This window comes from Papio anubis, chromosome 9, assembly GCF_008728515.1.
Source record: "Papio anubis isolate 15944 chromosome 9, Panubis1.0, whole genome shotgun sequence".
Classification (NCBI taxonomy): Eukaryota; Metazoa; Chordata; class Mammalia; order Primates; family Cercopithecidae; genus Papio; species Papio anubis.
Window position 1 is genome coordinate 42,867,208 of NC_044984.1, and position 18,032 is coordinate 42,885,239.

Below are 18,032 nucleotides of genomic sequence, written 5' to 3' on the forward strand. Positions count from 1 at the left end.
ACTGTTGAAAGATACCAAGGAGTGATAGTCTGAGAAGTAAGAGGTTGAGGAGAAAGAGGTGTCAGGGTAGACAAGAAAAGAGAGGGTTGCATGAAGAAATAAATCCTCAGCTGATTGGAATCCTCAATCCCATGTTGCAGCAGTTCCTAAGAGAGGGATTGAAAACAATCATTAACTTAGGCAATTCAAAAGATGGGTAACCTTGAGGAAGGTATTTTGTTGGTTTGATGGTGACTGAAACCACATTTCAGTGGATTGAGGAGTGAATGGAAAAGATAAAAATGCAGATAAGAGAGTGTAGATTATTATTTCTAGAAGTTTGACTGAGGAGGGAAGAAGAGGGAGGGAAGTGGGGCTAAAGGGTGTTGCAGAAAACTCACAGGAATTTGGTCATGCCCAACTCCCTGGTCCTTTTATTGACAACAGTGACCAACAAAATATTGGGGTATTTGAGCGTGACGACTGTTCTCTTATAATCTCATTGCCAGGTTATAATGAAAGCAAGTCTCAGGCCAAATTCTGACACACATACATACATGTATTCACATGTACATTATTTAACAGGCAAACAGTGCATTCAAATGTTCCGAAAGCATCACAAACTCCCAACTTTCTGACCTTTTTGGGGATCTGATCTTCACTTTCATGAAGTGTTCATTTGAGGCTGACTCAGTAAGTATTCCAGAGATACAAGTCCATTGCCACCTCATTATATCAGGCAACCAAATGGCCGGACACTGTTAGAAATCAGATCTCTTGTGCCATTTCTAAAATTAGGGCTTTATTTTATTTTTTTTAATAATCTTATGCCCTCTTCAAGCATGGACAGTACTGGGTTGAATGTGTCTCCTCCTCCTAACCCCTGACCAAAATTCACATCTACCCAGTATCTCAGAATGTGACCTTATTTGGAAATAGGTCTTTGCAGAAGTAATTATGTAAGAAAAGGTTATATTGGATTAGGATGAGAAATAAACACAATGACTGGTATCCTTATAAGGCCACATAAAGACAGAGAACAGAGAAGGCATATAAAGACAGAGGCAGAGATTGGAGTGATTCAGCTATATGCCAACAAACACCACAAATTGACAGGAACCACCACACACTGGGAAGAAGTTAGGGAGTCTTATCGATTGCCTTCAGAGGGAGCATGGCTCGGTCAACACCTTGATTTCAGGCTTCTAGCCTCCAGAACTGTGAGAGTAAGTTTCTGCTGTTTTAAGCCACCCAAAGTACCAATTTGTGGTATTTTGTATGGCAACCCTAGGAAACTAAGATGACTGAAAAGTGTAAGCCAACTCAACGTTTTCTTGAATACCATGAATTTCACTGGTGAGAGACCATTTCTAATATCCATGATGCTAATTAAACCATTAATTTCTACCAGTTAAAGCTCATTTATGACCCTTATTATGTTAATTATCAAAGCTTCTGGTGTTATCCGAATGCCATGGTTTGAATACATATATCCTTCCTAAATTTACATGTTGGCACTTACACCCTAAGTTGATGGTATTAAGAGGTATGGGGTCTTTAGCAGGTGATTAAATCATGATGGCTGTGCCCTCATGAATGGGATTAGCTCCACTAAAAAAGACATTGAAGGGTGCTAACTAGCTCCCTTTTTGCCCTTCCACCATGCCATTCATGACGTTTATCCCTTCTGCCATGTGAGGATGCAGCAACAAGGTACCATCTTGGAGCACAGAGCAGACCCTCACCAGACCTCCAACCTGCTGGCACCTTGGTTTTGGGCTTCCCAGCCTCCAGAACTGTAAGAAATAAATTTCTATTGTTTAAAAATTATTCAGTGTCAGGTGTTTTGTTACGGCAGCAAAATTGGACTGAGATGTTGAGATAGGAATAACAGAAGTGCTTGTAGTAACTTCCCCAGAAGTGTGAGCCCTAGAGTGCAACTTAGCCAAACACATGCATGTGTTACACTTTTTATGCTGGTGTATTTTAAATTACAGACACTACTGGTAAGGGAGATTAATATTTTAGAATGGGAAAGACGTAGACTTAGGGAGAAAATTCAGGGGAGAGGAATGCTTGGAAAGTACAGAAGAAACAGGCAGCAGTAACTGATATTCATCGATAAACCTTTTCTTTTTTTTTTTTTTATTATACTTTAAGTTCTAGGGTACATGTGCACAATGTGCAGGTTTTTTACATATGTATACTTGTGCCATGTTGGTGTGCTGCACCCATCAACTTGTCAGCACCCATCAACTTGTCATTTACATCAGGTATAACTTCCAATGCCATCCTTCCCCCCTCCCCGCTCCCCATAATAGGCCCTGGTGTGTGATGTTCCCCTTCCGGAATCCAAGTAATCTCATTGTTCAGTTCCCACCTATGAGTGAGAACATGTGGTGTTTGGTTTTCTGTTCTTGTGATAGTTTGCTGAGAATGATGGTTTCCAGCTGCATCCATGTCCCTACAAAGGACACGAACTCATCCTTTTTTATGGCTGTGTAGTATTCCATGGTGTATATGTGCCACATTTTCTTAATCCAGTCTGTCACTGATGGACATTTGGGTTGATTCCAAGTCTTTGCTATTGTGAACAGTGCTGCAATAAACATATGTGAACATGTGTCTTTATAGCAGCATGATTTATAATCCTTTGGGTATATATCCAGTAATGGGATGGCTGGGTCATATGGTATTTCTAGTTCTAGATCCTTGAGGAATCGCCATACTGTTTTCCACAATGGTTGAACCAGTTTACAGTCCCACCAACAGTGTAAAAGTGTTCCTATTTCTCCACATCCTCTCCAGCACTTGTTGTTTCCTGACTTTTTAATGATTGCCATTCTAACTGGTGTGAGATGGTATCTCGTTGTGGTTTTGATTTGCATTTCTCTGATGGCCAGTGATGACGAGCATTTTTTCATGTATCTGTTGGCTGTATGCATGTCTTCTTTTGAGAACTGTCTGTTCATATCCTTTGCCCACTTTTTGATGGGGTTGTTTGTTTTTTTCTCGTAAATTTGTTTGAGTTCTTTGTAGGTTCTGGATATTAGCCCTTTGTCAGATGAGTAGATTGCAAAAATTTTCTCCCATTCTGTAGGTTGCCTGTTCACTCTAATGGTAGTTTCTTTTGCTGTGCAGAAGCTCTTTAGTTTAATTAGATCCCATTTGGCAATTTTGGCTTTTGTTGCCATTGCTTTTGGTGTTTTAGACATGAAGTCCTTCCCATGCCTATGTCCTGAATGGTATTACCTAGGTTTTCTTCTAGGGTTTTTATGGTTTTAGCTCTAACATTTAAGTCTCTAATCCATCTTGAATTAATTTTCGTATAAGGAGTAAGGAAAGGATCCAGTTTCAGCTTTCTACTTATGGCTAGCCAATTTTCCCAGCACCACTTATTAAATAGGGAATCCTTTCCCTATTTCTTGTTTTTGTCAGGTTTGTCAAAGATCAGATGGCTGTAGATGTATGGTATTATTTCTGAGGGATCTGTTCTGTTTCATTGGTCTATATCTCTGTCTTGGTACCAGTACCATGCTGTTTTGGTTACCGTAGCCTTGTAGTATAGTTTGAAGTCAGGTAGCGTGATGCCTCCAGCTTTGTTCTTTTGACTTAGGATTGTCTTGGCAATGCGGGCTCTTTTTTAGTTCCATATGAACTTTAAAGCAGTTTTTCCAATTCTGTGAAGAAAGTCATTGGTAGCTTGATGGGAATGGCATTGAATCTATAAATTACCTTGGGCAATATGGCCATTTTCACGATATTGATTCTCCCTATCCATGAGCATGGTATGTTCTTCCATTTGTTTGTGTCCTCTTTTTCTTAATTTGTGCTCATTTAGTTTCTCAGGAACTCCTGGGGATGATTGAGCCTTTGACAAAGATTTTCTGCTTGGCAAGACTTTAGTCAGGTTCCTGAACCTTCTCCTAGACCTATCCATGCACTTTCTTGTAAAATCCAGTTTTAGCAAAGAACCCTGCTAAGTCAGTTTATCAAGAACCCACCCCCCCCATACTCAATATATGGTCATCCTCAATATCTGATCAAGTTTCTCTCCCTTCACCACCCGCCAGGGGGTGCCTTATTACCCTGGTCTGTCTTCGGCAAGAATCCTGTTAGCTTGGTTTAGCCAGAATCCTCCTTTCCCCTGATGTTTCCTCTTAGTAATTTCTGACCCTGACCCTGCCATAAATTCCCACTTGCCCATGCTGTAATTGGAGTTGAACCCAATCTGTCTTCTCCACTGCAAAATCCCATTGGTGTGGTCCCTATACCTATCACGATGGTCCTGAATAAAGTCTTTCTTACAGTGATTTTTTTTTTTTTTTTGGCAGGGGGAGTGGGTATGGTGTCTCACTCTGTCATCCAGGCTGGAGTGCAATGGCACTGCAGTCTCCTCCTCCTGTGTTCAAGCGATTTTCCTACCTCAGCCTCCCAAGTAGCTGGTACTACAGGCACGCGTCACCATGCCTGACTAATTTTTGTATTTTTAGTAGATGCGGGATTTCACCATGTTGGCCAGGCTGGTCTGAAACTGCTGACCTCAGGTGATCTGCCCACCTTAGCCTCCCAAAGTGCTGGGATTACAGGTGTGAGCCACTGCACCCAGCCCCTTACAGTGATTTAGCAAGTATCATCCAATATTTTTTTTAAACACCCTGAACAGAAAAAGTGATCTAAAAGATTAAATATCGGCTGGGCGCGGTCGCTCAAGCCTGTAATCCCAGCACTTTGGGAGGCCGAGACGGGCGGATCACGAGGTCAGGAGATGGAGACCATCCTGGCTAACACGGTGAAACCCCTTCTCTACTAAAAAATACAAAAAACTAGCCGGGCAAGGTGACAGGCGCCTGTAGTCCCAGCTACTTGGGAGGCTGAGGCAGGAGAATGGCGTAAACCCGGGAGGCGGAGCTTGCAGTGAGCCGAGATCCGGCCACTGCACCACTCCAGCCTACCCGACAGAGTGAGACTCCGTCTCAAAAAAAAAAAAAAAAAAAAAAAAAAAAGATTAAATGTCTCGGGATAAGGCTGTGAGTAAATGAGTGACATTTCCTTGCCTTCACCTAATTAAGATAGACTTATTAGTGCAATAATTCATTAAGAATACTTTTTTTCTTTTTTTGAGACAGGGCCTTGCTTTGTTACCCAGGCTGAAGTACAGTGTGGTCCCATCACAGCTCACTGCAGCCTTGACCTCCTGGGCTCCAGTGGTCCTCCCACTACAGGTGCGCACCACCATGTCCAGCCAAATTATTTATTCATTTATTTTTGTAGAGACAGAGTCTCACTATGTTGCTCCATAAACCAACATAGACTGTGTTGGTCTCAAACTCCTGGGCTCAAGCAACCTCCCACCTTCATCTACCAAAGTGCTGGGATTACCGGCTTGAACCATGGTGCCCAGCCCATTAAAAGCACTTTTAATGGTGACATAGGAGTTGGTAGTGGGTAAAGAGAGAAAGGAATGCATTGCCTCTCAAATTTCAGCCTGTGGTAAAAGTTTATCCATCGAACATTGACAAGTGTCAGACTTTTAGTCTCTTTTTCCTATGAGTTAATCTTTCTTAGATCTGGATGAGGCAGATAATGGGGCCTAAGAGAAAGCCTGTTTACATCCACTATTTACTTCATTCATGTAGATTTTGTCTACAAATGCAAATCTCCCCACAAAGGACAGCTTTACAGAACCCTTCCTGTGTCCGCAGCCTCTGAATAGCTATCTTAAAATATGCCAAAGTGTATTTTACAATAGCATATTTTAGTTTCCTACAGGAACTTTTCAGGCTTTTTCTTTCTAAATGTTTTTTAATGTCTTCATTGAGATATAATCCAATATCATAAAACTCACCTATTTATGCAATTCTGGCTGGGCACAGTGGCTCTTTCTGGTAATCCCAGCACTTTGAGAGGCCAAGGCAGGCAGATCACTTGAGGTCAAGAGTTCTAGTCCAGCCTGGCCAATATGGTGAAATCCCATCTCTACTAAAAATATAAAAAGTAGCCGGGCATGGTGATGCACGCCTGTAATCCCAGCTACTTGGGAGGCTGAAGCAGGAGAATCGTTTAAACCCAGGAGGCAGCGGTTGCAGTGAGCCAAGATTGCACCATTGCACTCCAGCCGGGGTGACTGAGCTAGACTCTATCTCAAAAATAAATAAATAAATAAATAAATAAATAAAGTGTACAATTCAATGGTTTTCACTATATTCATACAGTTTGCAACCACTGTAAATTTAGCACATTTTCATCAACCCCAGAAGAAACCCTGTACCCATTAGCAGTCATTCCCCAATTTCCCTCAGTCCCAGGCAACTGCTATCTACTTTCTCTTTCTGCAGAGTTGCCTATTCTGGACATTTCATATAAATGGAACCATATGATATGTGGTCTTTTGTGAATGGCTTCTTCTACGTAGCATAATGTTTTTATGTTTTATAAACCAAAAATAAAAGTCTAAGCTCCCTGACCATCTGAATAGACCCCTCCTCTCAGCCAAAGGCATTTCAAAGTTAACCTAAAAAACTAGTTCAGGTCATCAGGGGAAGGGGGAGCTGGACATGCCTCCTCCTTTCCTCCTTTTGGAATTATTGATAGAACAGACCCTTCAAGTCTGATAAGAAACATTTACAATTGGTCGGGCGTGGTGGCTCATGCCTGTAATCCCAGCACTTTGGGAGGCCAAGGCAGGCAGATCACCTGAGGTCAGGAGTTTGAAACAACCAGCCTGACCAACATGGAGAAACCCCATCTCTACTAAAAATACAAAATTAGCCAGGCATGGTGGCGCATGCCTGTAATCCCAGCTATTCGGGAGGCTCAGTCAGGAGAATCACTTGAACCCGGGAGGCGGAGGTTGTGGTGAGCAGAGATGGCGCCATTGCACTCCAGCCTGGACAACAAGAGCAAAACTCCTTCTCAAAAAAACAACAACAACAAAAAGAAAAATTTACAATCTATTCTATCTGAAGTCTGATACATGGAGGCTTCATCTGCATGGTAAAATTTTGGTTTCTACAACCCCTTATCTTAACCCAGACATTCCTTTCTATTGATAATAACTCTTTAAACAAATTGCCAATCAGAAAATCTACCTAGGACCTGGAAACCCCTGCTTCCAGTTGTCCCACCTTTCCAGACCAAACCAATGTACATTTTACATGTATTTTTGCATGCTGAGAGAATTAAGGAAAACAAATACATCTTGCATGTATTAATGAATGACTTGTATCTCCCTAAAATGTATAAAATGAAGTTGTGGCCTGACCATCTTGGGCACATGTTTCAGGATATCCTGAGGGCTGTATCACAGGCCATTGGTCACTCATATTTGGCTCAGAATAAATATCTTCAAATATTTTACAAATTTTGACACTTTTTGTCATATGGATATGACACATTTTATCCATTCTTCAGTTGATGGACTTTGGGTTCTTTCCACATTTTGCCAGTATTATGAATAATTTTGCTATGAACATTGGTATACAAGATTTTGTGTGAACACATGTTTTCATTTTTCCTAGGTATATACCTAGGAGTGGAATTGGTAGTTAATGCGACAACTCTATGTTTAACATTTTGAGGAACTACCAAATGTCCACTGCAGCTGCACCACTTTACATTCCTACCAGCAATGCAGAAGGGTTCCAATGTATTCACATCCGCTCTAACACTTTCCTTTCTTTTTCCTTTCCTTTCCCTCCCTCCCTTCCTTCCTTCCTTCCTCTCTCTCTCTCTCCCTCACTCTCTCCTTTCTTCCTTTATTTCTTTGTGTCCCTCCCTCTCTTCCTCCCTCCTTCCTTCCTTCCTTTCTTCCTTCCTTCCTTCCTTCCTGCCTTCCTGCCTTCCTGCCTTCCCTCCCTCCCTTTCTCTCTCTCTCCACCCCTCCCTCCCTCCTTCCTTCTATCTTCCTTCCTTTCTTTTTTTCTTTTTTGATAATAGGCACCCTAATGGGTATGAAGTAGTATTCTCACTTCAGTGAAGTAGTTCTGATTTGCATTGCCCTAATCGCCATTGATGTTGAGCATCTTTTCTTGTACTTATTAGCCATTATACATCATCTTTAGAGAACTGTCTATTCAAGCCTTTGCTCATTTTTTTATTTTTTATTTTCGAGACAGGGTCTCACTCTGTCGCCCAGGGTGGAGTGTGGTGGTGCAATCTTGGCTCACTGCAAGCTCTGCCTCCCAGGCTCAAGTCACTCTCATGCCTCAGCCTCCCAAGTAGCTGGCACTATAGGCATGCGCCACCACACCTGGCTAACTTTTTGTATTTTTGTAGAGATAGGTTTCACCATGTTGCGCAGTCTGGTCTTAAATTCCTGAGCTCAAACAATCCACCTGCCTTGGCCTCCCAAAGTGCTGGGATTACAGGGGTGAGCCACTGCACCCGACCAGTTTTCCCTATTTATCAACATCTTGCATTAGTGTGATACAGTTATGATAATTGATAACCCAATATTTATACATTATTATTAGCTAAGTTCCATAGTTTACATTAGGGTTTACTCTCTGGGTCGTGTAGTTCTATGAATCTGACAAATGCATAATGTCAGGACAAATGTATGTCATGTGTCTGTTATAGCATCATACCGAATCATTTTAGTGCCCCTAAAATCCCCTGTGCTCCACCTATTAATCTCTCCTCCTCTATCCCAAGCCCCAGGTAACAACTGATATTTTTATTGTCTCCATAGTTTTACCTTTTCAAGACTGTCATACAGTTGGAATCATACAGTATGCAGCCTTTTCACACTGGCCTGTTTCACTGTGTCTTTTCATGGCTTGACAGATCATTTCTTTTTATTGTTGAAAAATATTGTATTGTATAGCTGTATCACAGTTTGTTTATTCACCTTTTGAGGGACATCTTGGTTGCTTCCAGCTTTTGGCAATTATGAATAAAGCTTTTATAAACATTCATATGCAGGTTTTTTGTGTGGATATAATTTTCAGCTCATTCAGGTAAATACTTAGGAGTGCTATTGCTGGATCATGTGGTAAGACAATATTTAGCTTTGTAAAAAACTGTCAAACTGTATTCTACAGTGACTATATCATTGCGCATTCCCACCAATAATTAATGAGAGTTCCGGTGGCTCCACATTCTCATTAGCATTTGGATTTTTGAATTTTAATCATTTAATCATTCTAATAGGTGTGTAGTGGTGTCTCATTGTTTTAATTTGCAGTTCCCTAATGACATATGATGTTGATATCTTTTCATGGTTATTTGCCACCTGTATATATCTTCTTTGGTCAACTCTTTTGCCTATTTTTAAATTGAGTTGGTTTCTTTTTATTGTCAGTGAAAAGAGTCAAACTGTAAAACATTTGAAGAGATTTATTCTGAGCCAAATATGAGTGACCAATAGCTCAGCCATGACACATCCCTCAGGAGATCCTGAGAACATGTGTTCAAGGTGGTCGGGCCACAAGTTGGTTTTATAAATTTTAGGGAGATATAAGATATCAATGAATATATGTAAGATGTACATTCGTTCAGTCCAGAAAGGCGTGATAACTGGAAGTGTGGAGTGGGGAGCGGGGCTTCCAGGTCATAGGTAGATTCAAAGATTTCCTGATTGGAAATTGGTGAAAAGAATTAAGTTACTGTCCAAAGACTTAGAATCAATAGAAAGCAATGTCTGGGTTAAGATAAGGGGGTGTGAAGACCAAGGTTTTATCAGGTAGAGAGAGCCTCCAGGTAGTAGGTTTCAAAGAATAGATTGTAAATGGTTTTTATCAGACTTAAAAGAGTGTGTTCTATCAGTAATTCCAAAAGGGAGGAGCATATAATGAAGCATGTCTGGCTCCCCCTTTCCATCAAGGTCTGAACTAGTTTTTCAGATTAACTTTGGAATACCCTTGACTGAGAGGAGGAGTCTATTCAGATGGTTGAGGGGCTTAGAATTTTATTTTTGGTTTACATTCTTAATGAGTTGCAAATGAGTTCTTTCTTTATTCTGGATGCCAGCCCCTTATCAGAGATATGATTTGCAAATATTTTCTCCCATTCTGTGGGCTGTCTTTCCACTTTCTTGATGGTATAATTTGGAGCACAGATGCTTTTATTTTGTGTAGTCAAATGGGGTTTTATCTCCTAGTCACTTGCATTTGTATTGTGTGTGCCAGAATGTGCAGGGGTAGAGATAAAAGTAAGCAAGAGGAAGAGGGCAGTGGTAAAAGCAAGAGGAGACCTGACTGTGGAGACAATGAAGCAAACGCATAGGTGGAGCAAGGTTAGGTGAGACTTGAGTAATGGATGCACCTCTTGCTCTGGGAGCATCTGACCCTTTTTCCAGGGTGGATCCTGTTTGCTGTGAAGCCTAATTTACATGCTTGCTTCACTGCCAGAATCCCGCCCCCATCCCTCCCTACAGCAGGCTTGAGAAGTGGCTGTCACAGCCACGCCCTTCCCTCTTGACACCTCCATTCCAAGTAGCTAGCTTTTCTGTACTTTCTCTGAGAAAGGTAATGTAAATGTAAAAGAAGTTTTTGAGGCTATTCTATAGAAGATGTCATAATTCAATGTTCCTCAAAGACAGGGACTATATTTATTTATTTTTAAAAAATATCTCAGCACCTAATGCAAAATCTAGCACACAGACTCCCAATAAATGTTTGCTTAAAGACGGATGGGGGCCACAGGAGCAGGTTTTATTATCAGTTGCTGAACATGTTGGACTGCAAGGTGTCTCAGGGAGTCTGGACTAGGAAAAAGTTCTGTGTTGAAAACAAGAGAAGCAACGAAATAATTTCCTATTCCCATTAAATAAAGATGCTGATGGCTCTCTAGATAGATATGAGGACCCCAGGGCTGTGGGGAGTGAAGAAACTAAGCCGCTGCCATATCTGAGCCGAATTCTTAAGGGGAGGAGGAAGAGGAGGAGAAAGGCAAGCAGGAGGAGGCGGAGCCTTCTTGTCAGCATCTGTTAGTGGAGGTTGGGAAGCCTCTCCTCCTTTCCCCCTCCTCCTTCCCCCTCCCTCCACCTGGCTCCTCCCCGTGTTCGTCCAGCACACCTCCCCCTCTTTCCCAAGGACAATCTGCAAGAAAGCAGCGGCGGAGGAGAGCTAAGACTAAAAGGCAAGAGGGGCCGTTGAGTGAAGAGCAAGGGGGAGAGCTGGGAGTGAGGCGGGAAGGTATGGGCCGGGAGTAGGCGGTAGGGAGAACTGAAAGGAGCAGAAAGGAAAAGAAGAGGAGATACGGCATCCTAAGCCGAGCCGAGAGGGGGATGGGCAGGGCAGTCGTGAAGAATCCTAGCCCCTTGGCCAGCCCCCTCCGCTTGCAGGCTCAGCTGCATTCCCCGGGAATCAGGGATGGGTGGGTGGGGCTCGGACGGGTTGCCCTTGGCTGCCTGACCCTACCCTGGCACTCACCCAATTCAAATCAGTGCGCCTGTGATGCTGCTTGTCTGTTTCTCCCTGCCGCGTGCTTATATACACACGTGATTTTAGAGATATGTTTTAATATCTGTTTCTCTCTACGTGCGTGTCATTGTGGGTCTGTAAGGGATGCTTATACATGAGTCTGCATGAATTTCTGTGTCCTGTGCCTCTGTAACTGCCTTAGAGATTTCAGTAGAAGAATATGAGCTGGTTTTTACAGGTCAGCACTCTTAAACTCCTCTTGTTATGGCGAATTTTCTCCCTCACTGACGCTGCCAGGGGTAGAAGAGCTCTGTGTGGGATTCTACCCCCGTCATGAGCTCCAAGAGTGAATGAGAAAAAAAACGGGAGGAAAGGGATCAGCATACCCAGATGTCTTGTTCTTTTCTTTCCATCTTTTTTCCTTCCTGTTTGCCCTAGTCACTTAATCTTTCTTTTTTGAAAACAGCAGAAATTTGAACATGAACATTCCAGTTAAATAAGAGTGTCTCTAGTCACGTGTGTCTGTATGTTCCTTTCACTGTTTGCCACTATATGATTTCTGAAGTCCAAGTTAGGAGTGTGTTTTAAAGTAGAATATGGAGGTATATCTGTATCCAAGCCTATTTTACGTTTTTCATACATTTGTATTTCATGTAGTTCATCAGTTCATTGTTTTCAACAAGTATTTATTGGGGTCCTGTAATGTGCATAGACTTTGCGAGTCTTTAGTGGGCTGTGGGAGAGTTTTTAAAAATGATCATGATCCCTGCCCTGGAGGAGTTCTCAGTCTACTTAGGGAAAATGACTTTAATAGCCATCCAGTCCAGTGGTTGGCAAACTTCATCTGTGAAAGGCCAGATAGTAAATATTTTAGACTGCTGGCTCATGAGTCTCTGTCACAATATCCATCCTACTGTTGTAGCACAAAAACATCCGTGACAGTATGTGAATGAATGAAGGTGGTACACACACTGGAATTTGAACTTAACATTTTTCACATGTCATGAAGTACTTTTTGCAACCACTAAAAAATATAAAAACCTTTCACAGCTTACTGCCATACAAAAACATGAGAAGGGCTGGATGTGGCCTACAGACTGTTGTACGCTGACCCTGATCTAGTCCAACCCTCTTTTCAGTGCATAAGAAACAATTAAAATGCCACATAAAGCAGGCCTAGCGTGGTGGTTCATGCCTGTTATCCCAGCACTTTGGGAGGCGAGGTGGGCGGATCACCTGAAGTCAGGAGTTCCAGACCAGCTTGGCCAACATAGTGAAAACCGTCTCAATAAAAAATACAAAAATTAGCCAGGTGTGGTGGTGTATGTCTGTGATCCCAGCTACTCGGGAGGCTAAGGTAGGAGAATCACTTGAACCTGGGAGGCGGTGATCCAGTTTAGACAACATGTGATTAGAGGAAGTCCAAAAGAAGGCTTCCTTGACCTGTGGTAATCAGTGAAGGTTTAATAAGGGTACAACTATCACTGGCCTTAAATGATGGAATGGGGTATGAATCTGTGGAAAGGGCCAGGGTAGCCACCAGGACAAGGGATGCAGTATGCCCAGGCACAAAAGTGGGAACAGCAAAGTAATGTTCAGGTGACAATGGAGCAGAGGATCTGTAGGACCAAAAGTTGAAGCTACATGCAAGGGCTAGATTGTAGAAGCTTCGAATGCCAACCCAACAAGTTGAGAACTTATCTGTCAGTACTGATTATATGTAGTATATTCATTAATCTCTGTCTCTTAACACAATGCATGTTTGTGAATGTATGTCTTCGTATATGTCTCATTGCATTCTTTTATTATTTGTGTGGATTTGTGTGTTTATGTGACCTATGTTTCTATAGGCAGCTACCTTGAGTTCTCCAAATGCAGGGTAGAAGCAAGCACAAGCTGCCCTTAAAACTTGGGTTCCTGTGAATGAATACACATCTCTACTGAAGCCTAGGGACCTATGACCTTCCTATAAAGGTTTATTTTGTGTGTCTAATAGAGTGAAGAAAGGAACACAAGCACAGTGAGACCAGCTATTGTAGTAAGCAATTCAGGTGGAAAATGGCAATGAGGATAGAAAGGAGGGGATGTATAAAGGAAGATAATAAGAAGGGAGAATAATAGGATTTAGTTACTGTTTTGAATCTGAGAGGAAGGGAGGAGATAAATTAAAAATAACAGGTTTTAGCCTGGAAAACTGGGAGAGTGATAATTCCACTGGCATTTTATGGATACAAAAGTATGTCCTCTTATGTGTTCCTTTGAGAGAGGTGATCCCTAAAGAACAAAATATGAAGGTGTTCCCATGTCATATGTACACATCTGTGTATATATGGTAGTGACTTTGTATTAATCTTCTCATTTCATAGCAAGTAGTAATGTGAGGGGCAAGACCCAAAGACCAAGGATCAAGAGATGCTCAGGAGGCTGACAGCCTGAGAGGGAAGAGCCATAGAAAGTCCCTGACCACTCTTGAGACTGACACCATTAATTTGCCTAACTCTGATGTGCCTTTATAACCTCAGACTACAGTTTCAACTCCATATCACCTAACCCCATTCCAATAGCACAATTCCATAACACCCAACCCTAATCTTAATTATAATCCAACCTACCCTTGCTCTCCTACTTCTACTTTGCTGATTGTCATCAGTGCCCTAAACCTCATCTGATTCCAGCTCTCTGCAATAACCTATGCCTTCATTGAAAAGGGAGGTATCCTTGAGGCTAACTCAACTTCTCTCCTCCCTTTCTCATTTCTATTCAGTCAACTTCTCTTTTCCCTGACCTTAGTTTATTCCCCACATAGGTTCCAGTTGGGGTGGGAGGGATCAGAGAGGGATTAGTTAGAACCTTAGTAGTCTTGGGCTTGATTACATGACATTTCAGCTTGTCAGTCTACAAGGGTGTGGCTCTCCTCTGGAAGAAGCCCAAAGCTCTCAGGCTGCAAAGCCCAGACTTGGTATAGTGGGAGAGCCTGACTGAGGTGGCTCTAGCCAGTCTAACTGCCGTTTCTTGAGCTAGTGGCATCTTGATTCCTGCTGTGTCTTAACTGACCATTGTCTTAAATTCTAGAGTGGATCATGACCCATGAAGAGCACCATGCAGCCAAAACCCTGGGGATTGGCAAAGCCATCGCCGTCTTAACCTCTGGCGGAGATGCCCAAGGTAAGGAAGAGGGGACGAAAAACACGACTGGTGGGGCTTTTGGAATTTACTGACTCTGTTGGCATTTACAATAGAATTATTCTTCTGTAGGTTCACTGGAATTTTGGGCTTTCCTAAAAATTTCTGTGAGGCCTAAGTCCTCAAGTGCATTTGAATTTTGTTTGCCTTGCTTTTATTTACCCACGTCTTCATAAAATTTCTTTCAAAGTTTCTTTGAAGACTGGGGACTCTTTTGGTCCTTGGAAACCTGAAAGAGTGGTGTTTTCTCAAGCAGCATTGGAAAGAAACTAAAGAGAGAAAGTTATTGATAAGGCAGTAAGTGGATTAACTCATGTATTTGGTCATGGGGGGGATGGGAGGAGACCCAGAATTAGTATTTGGTGGGTCCCAACGAGGTCTTCAGGTATTAACTCTGATGTCTGGAGAGTTCTTGCACTGACCAGGGTCAGTCAGGCACTCGGTTTTCTCTGGCCTTTCCTCCTCTTCCATTTCATTACCCCTTGAAAAAATAGGAACAGCAGCAGTTAATCAATACAGATCCACTATGAGGTGGAGGGGCAGAAAATGAGCCAGCAAAAACCTTTTTCTAGATTGAATTTAAGAAACCTGGGAGTCATGAAAATTAGGTGTATAGGAAACACGGAGTGCGAGAGAGAGAATATGTGATTTTGTTTTAAAAAAACTTTTTCTCATTTGATCTTCTGATATATTCTGATACATTGAAAAGAGGAAGAATTTCTTTGAAAGGATACAGGACATGGAGACAATTATGGAAAAAAGAGAGAAGGAAAGCAATTTCAGCTAGGCTCCCCTCCTCAGCACCACTGTCCCTAGGCTCTTTTAGACTTTGTGCTAAGGACCACTTTGTATAGAGCCCTGTCTTGTATATTGTGAAAAAGTTGAATTCCTTTAGGAATTTATAGTTTAATGAGGAAACTAGAATTCTTACATAAGGCACATAAATAAAAACAAGCAAGGGTGCATTAACCAAGTGGAATCTACTTATATAATGAAATGATAGCCCCTGATTGAATTAATCAGGGAAAACTTTATGGAGAAGGTAGATTTCAAGACACTGAACTCTTTATTTAAGTAAGATGCTTAGAACAGTAGCAGGCATATCATAAATACTCAATACATGTATCATTAATTAATTAAAAATGAATTGGTATCTGCTGTGTCAATCAGGATGATGGTCACTAGGGATACATCAGTGAAAAAGTCTGACACAATCTTTGTTCTTATGTTACTTATTAGTATATTAGTAAAGCTAGACTTTTTAAACTAATATTTGTTATAATTGTGATATAGGTTATGAATCAGAAAGTGCTAGAATGAAGAAACTGAGGAAGGAGGGTATGGAGGTCTGAGTTTAGGAATAGTGACCAGATTAGGAATGCAGAGTCCTAGTTGAGTTTGCAGAAACCACAGACCTGGCTTTTATTGCATCTCTCTTCTCTGCTGGCAGAGTACCATGCCAATACTGAATTCTTTAACATGCACTTGAGCATTGATCCTGAAACCTTGGTAGAATGGTCTGTGGACCCAGATTGTCAGATTAGGGGAAGAGAGAAGAAAGCCTGCTAAACAATCCAAGTGAGATACACAGAGTTATAAAATGAAGAAGATATTTTTAGAGAGGGAAAGAGGGGAAAAAAAGGTCAGCCTAGGATTTAACTTGGGTCTAAGAGCAGCAGAGCCCTTCCACCTTCTGATCCTGAGCCGTGAGGCCCTCTGAATCTAGTGATGGCCATAACTCACTGCTATAAGAGAAAGACCCTCTTTTATGGAGGCAGGGACTATAGATAAGCTAATTTCTGAAGGACCCAGCTGATAGGCATAGTGTATCCAGGGAAGTATCCCACCTGCAAATCCCCATAACATCACAGCAGCATATCACTAGGGATTGAGAGTGATAGAAACTGAAATTCTATGGAGGCAAGGAGGCAAAACAGAAAACTCAAAATAGAGCTGAGAGGTCCCAGCTGAAGGAGAAGCTCAAATTCAGAAGTCGCCTGCCCAGAGCTGAGTTTGATGGACTCTAGTTCTCCCAGGGAGAAAACATAGAAATGTTTTTGTTTTTTTTCCCCTGAGGGTTTGTGGGCCACATGGGAAAGTGAGATTGAGCTGTCTAAAATCCATAGAGGTCACAGCTTTGTCATTCCCCGAACTCAGCAAAGCTAATCATCTCTTGAGGTAGAAAAATGGCCAGGAATCGGATATCCTGAGCTCAAAAACGAAGAACTCTGGGATGCTGGGCTGATGCCGTACCAAATCCTAATTCCCTTTCCAGCCTAGGAATGGCTTCAGCCAGCAAAACTATGCTACCTTTAGTAGCCATAAACATTGGCATATTCTAACCCTGGAAAGGACCTCAGTCAGTCATCTGCTCTGGCCCTCTGTCTCCAAATAGCCAGCCATTACAAATGTATGTTTATCCTTTTTTTTTTTTTTTTTTTTTTTAAGAGATGGAACGGGATCAACTGGGTGCGGTGGCTCACGCCTGTAATCCCAGGACTTTGGGAGGCCGAGGCAGGCAGATCACCTGAGGTCGGGAGTTCGAGACCAGCCTGACCAACATGGAGAAACCCTGTCTCTACTAAAAATACAAAATTAGCTGGGCGTGGTGGCACATGCCTGTAATCCCAGCCACTTGGGAGACTGAGGCAGGAGAATCGCTTGAACCCGGGAGGCAGAGGTTGTGGTGAGTCAAGGTCACACCATTATACTCCAGCCTGGGCAACAAGAGTGAAACTCTGTCTCAAAAAAAAAAAAAAAAAGAGAAATGGGAAGGGATCTTTTTATGTTGCCCAGGCTGGACTTGAACTCCTGGCTCAAGCAATCCTCTTGCCTCAGCCTCTCAAGTAGCTGAGACCACAGACCATGTGCCACCACACCTGGCCTTTTCTATTTTTAAAGGTTCGCGCGAACAGAGATTCTTTTACCTCTCTGGCTTGCTATTCTAGGGTTTATAATTTTTACTTATGATATCCATTAGAAAGTGCAATTCATCTCTAACAAATGTTTATTCCTCATATATTTTAAAAAATCTTATGAAAGTTAAGACAGAAATTATTTAGTGTCAGCTTTCAAAAAAGTCATGCTCAAGTCATTTATTAGATTTTTTTCTGTCTAGTCTCATAGAGACCCATCACCCACAGTTCTTCTTTCTAAAACCTCTTCCCAATATGCCGTAATTGGAGACTCCAAACTACGTGCTTATGATGTTCTCCAGAGCCCCTCCTGACTATACCCAGAATACCTATTGGATGGTGCCTGTAATCTTATCCTTCGTTTTGCTTCTAATAAGTCAGACAGCTGCCATAGAGGTTTATTTAGGGCAACATGGAACAGCCAAGGAGACTCTGGCCAGGACTGGCTTGGGGCCAGACTAGGCTGGTCAGATTGGCTGGGAGAGCTCAAAGAATTACTGGGGCTCCTTAGTATAAACTATTTGTGTACCCCAAAGTATGTGATTTTTAGGGAACTAGGGGTTTGAGGTGCAGGTACCAGGTGCACAAA

General features: G+C 42.1%; 1 protein-coding gene across 11 annotated transcripts in view; it reads left to right on the forward strand.

The window, feature by feature from the left end:
• The window catches only part of PFKM (phosphofructokinase, muscle), a 48,274-nt gene that overhangs the window by 10,941 nt on the left and 19,301 nt on the right, over positions 1-18,032 (forward strand). For 6 of the 11 annotated variants that reach the window (XM_021922258.2, XM_003906277.3, XM_009180616.2 and 3 more), the window contains one exon: positions 14,418-14,510. In XM_021922258.2, the coding sequence (XP_021777950.1) occupies positions 14,426-14,510 (85 nt within the window). In that variant the 5' untranslated portion in view covers positions 14,418-14,425. Of the gene's footprint in view, positions 1-10,882; positions 11,118-11,452; positions 11,584-14,229; positions 14,329-14,417; positions 14,511-18,032 lie in introns of those variants that run through there. The other 5 variants (XM_009180620.2, XM_003906276.3, XM_031650440.1 and 2 more) reach the window with 5 other exon arrangements.